The sequence below is a fragment of the Medicago truncatula genome, chromosome 4, assembly GCF_003473485.1.
Source record: "Medicago truncatula cultivar Jemalong A17 chromosome 4, MtrunA17r5.0-ANR, whole genome shotgun sequence".
Lineage (NCBI taxonomy): Eukaryota > Viridiplantae > Streptophyta > Magnoliopsida > Fabales > Fabaceae > Medicago > Medicago truncatula.
In genome coordinates, this window is record NC_053045.1 from 6,288,118 (window position 1) to 6,290,368 (window position 2,251).

Below are 2,251 nucleotides of genomic sequence, written 5' to 3' on the forward strand. Positions count from 1 at the left end.
TACATGAACACATTAATTGGATTTCATCTAAATGCATTTGAGGAAGGTTAAGTTAATTTATTTTGGCTAGATGATCATTAGCATTTTGTTTCAGTTTTCCTGAGGCAAAACTGACCACATTATAAAACCTTGTTTTAAGAAGCATGGTTTCCCACATAAAATGAGTTCAATGATCATTAGCGGGACAAATTTTTATCAAAAATAAATAGTTCATAGTATTGCATAATACACATTTACTTATATTCAAGTAACAAATAATTACATTATTCAAACGAATTCTAATGAAAAGAATGAGCTTAAATATAAATATAATTAAATAAAACATTATTATTTATACAAAGTTGATGCTTATTTCTTATAGAAAAAGTCTTTTTATGGATTAAGTTGTTTTACTATATGAAGTCCATTTGAAATCTCCACCATTCATTCATTTCTCAAGGACTTTGACCACATATGCTAGAGACTGATGGGAGAGTGTTATTTAACCCCTTGCAGAAGATACGTTTCAGTGATAACTCATTTTCCTTTGAAATCTCAGAAATAGGTGTAGGTGCAGATGCTGGTGCTAACGCAATATCCTGTGAAATCGATGAAGCAGGACCAAGTGCAGCTCCTGAGCTAGTAAGTTCAATTGTAGCACGACGAGGGTTGTTCTTGTGTTTCTCACAAAGTTCCGGCAAAAATACTCCTAGAGTCACATGAATGCAGCTTAGTTATTGTATAACAAAAATAAAAGGTGAAAATCAAAGCAGCCCTAATGTTACATATACTAAATTATTTGAACGTGGATTCTCCGGAACGATTTATCTTTTAGTAGAGCTCATTACCCACTTGAACTGAATCACTTAGTTATTTTCTTATATCATGTATTGGTCTTGGGAAGTAAATTTTTTTTTATTCTCATTGACTTTGACAAATGTATGTGATGATGGTAAATAAAATAGTGCATTAACAAACAATTGTTACCTTCTCCAGCAGCCAAATTAAAGAAAAGGTCAACAATATTGGGACACTTAGAGAAACAAGATGGAGAACAAAGCTTGCTTGTGAAGTAAGGCTCAAAGAAAGCATCAGATGAAATACCAACAGAACTTCTATCAACACCACATGCTTCTACACATTCGTCTGTCTCTATGTATGCTGCTATTCTCTCCACCATAACTTCAGATGTTCGGCATTGATACTCGGTTTCACCATTGATATTCTTCTCAGTCTCCAACAAACATCTCTTTCCAGATGAAGCTACTGAGAAAGCACACACTTCCTTTGGCAAGTCCTCACACACCATCATAGCTACAATATTAAAATAAGTTAAAGAAAAATAAATTATATTGAAAACTGCATTATATTATATATGCTATAGTTATAAATAAATATAAAGGAAATGAAATTGAAAATTGTAGGATATAGTATGCATACCAAAAGATGTATGGATGAGAAAAGAAGAGAGTAACAAAATCAAAGGCAATTTTGTTGAGAAAGACATGGTTCTACGTAAAAGTATAATTTGGCAAATTAAATATGATGAAATATTAGTTAGGAAAGAAGGAATAATAAAGAGATTTATTTTCTGTGTTTGTGAGTATGTAATGGGAAGTACGTTGAAGAGATGGTTTGGAAAAGAAAACGAGATGGGTATATATATATATATAGGTTTTTATTTTGCTAGTGGGTATATATCAATCATATCATATTAGAGGTTGGAATTGAAGTGGTAAAAACCGCGGTCTGCAATGGACTAATGGAGGCGTTTATTTTTTTATTGTTTTTTCTTAAGTATATATATTTTTTTTGGGTTATAAGTAACACTAGATTGACACACTTTAAGTGCACAAAATTGAGAATTTGGGGTTTAAATTCCAGTCCTTCACATAATGTCTCCTATAGCAAACAATTGAGCTATATTTACGAGACATGAAAACGTTTGTTTATTTATCGAATTTAGTTGGTATATAATGTTAAGGTAAAATTATTGTTTTTTTTTTTAAAGGCTAAATTTATTAATAACAAATCCTTGTTGAAGACGAGCAAAGACAAGTGAAACAAGATTTACAAAGCAATGGTGTCGTATATAGGTGGAACACCTAAAAAGAGAGATACAGACAAAGCAAAGTTCATGTAAAAAACCTCGCAAAAAAAAGCTATATTGATCACCCCCACAAAGAGCTACCAACAACACCCAAACAATTACGCAAAACAACCAAACCAAACCGCACAAACTCTCATGAACATTAACAATGGCCATGGCCCC

The 2,251-nt window shown here is 32.1% G+C and overlaps 1 protein-coding gene across 1 annotated transcript; it reads right to left on the minus strand.

Moving 5' to 3' along the window:
* Window positions 1-339: 339 nt before the first annotated feature.
* LOC11419247 (uncharacterized) lies at window positions 340-1,288 on the minus strand. Its single transcript, XM_003604746.3, has 2 exons — window positions 967-1,288; window positions 340-688 (listed from the first exon to the last, which is right to left on the minus strand). Exons 1-2 carry the CDS (start codon window positions 1,286-1,288, stop codon window positions 435-437), a joined length of 576 nt encoding a protein of 191 aa, XP_003604794.2. The 3' UTR covers window positions 340-434.
* Between the last annotated feature and the right edge of the window lie 963 nt (window positions 1,289-2,251).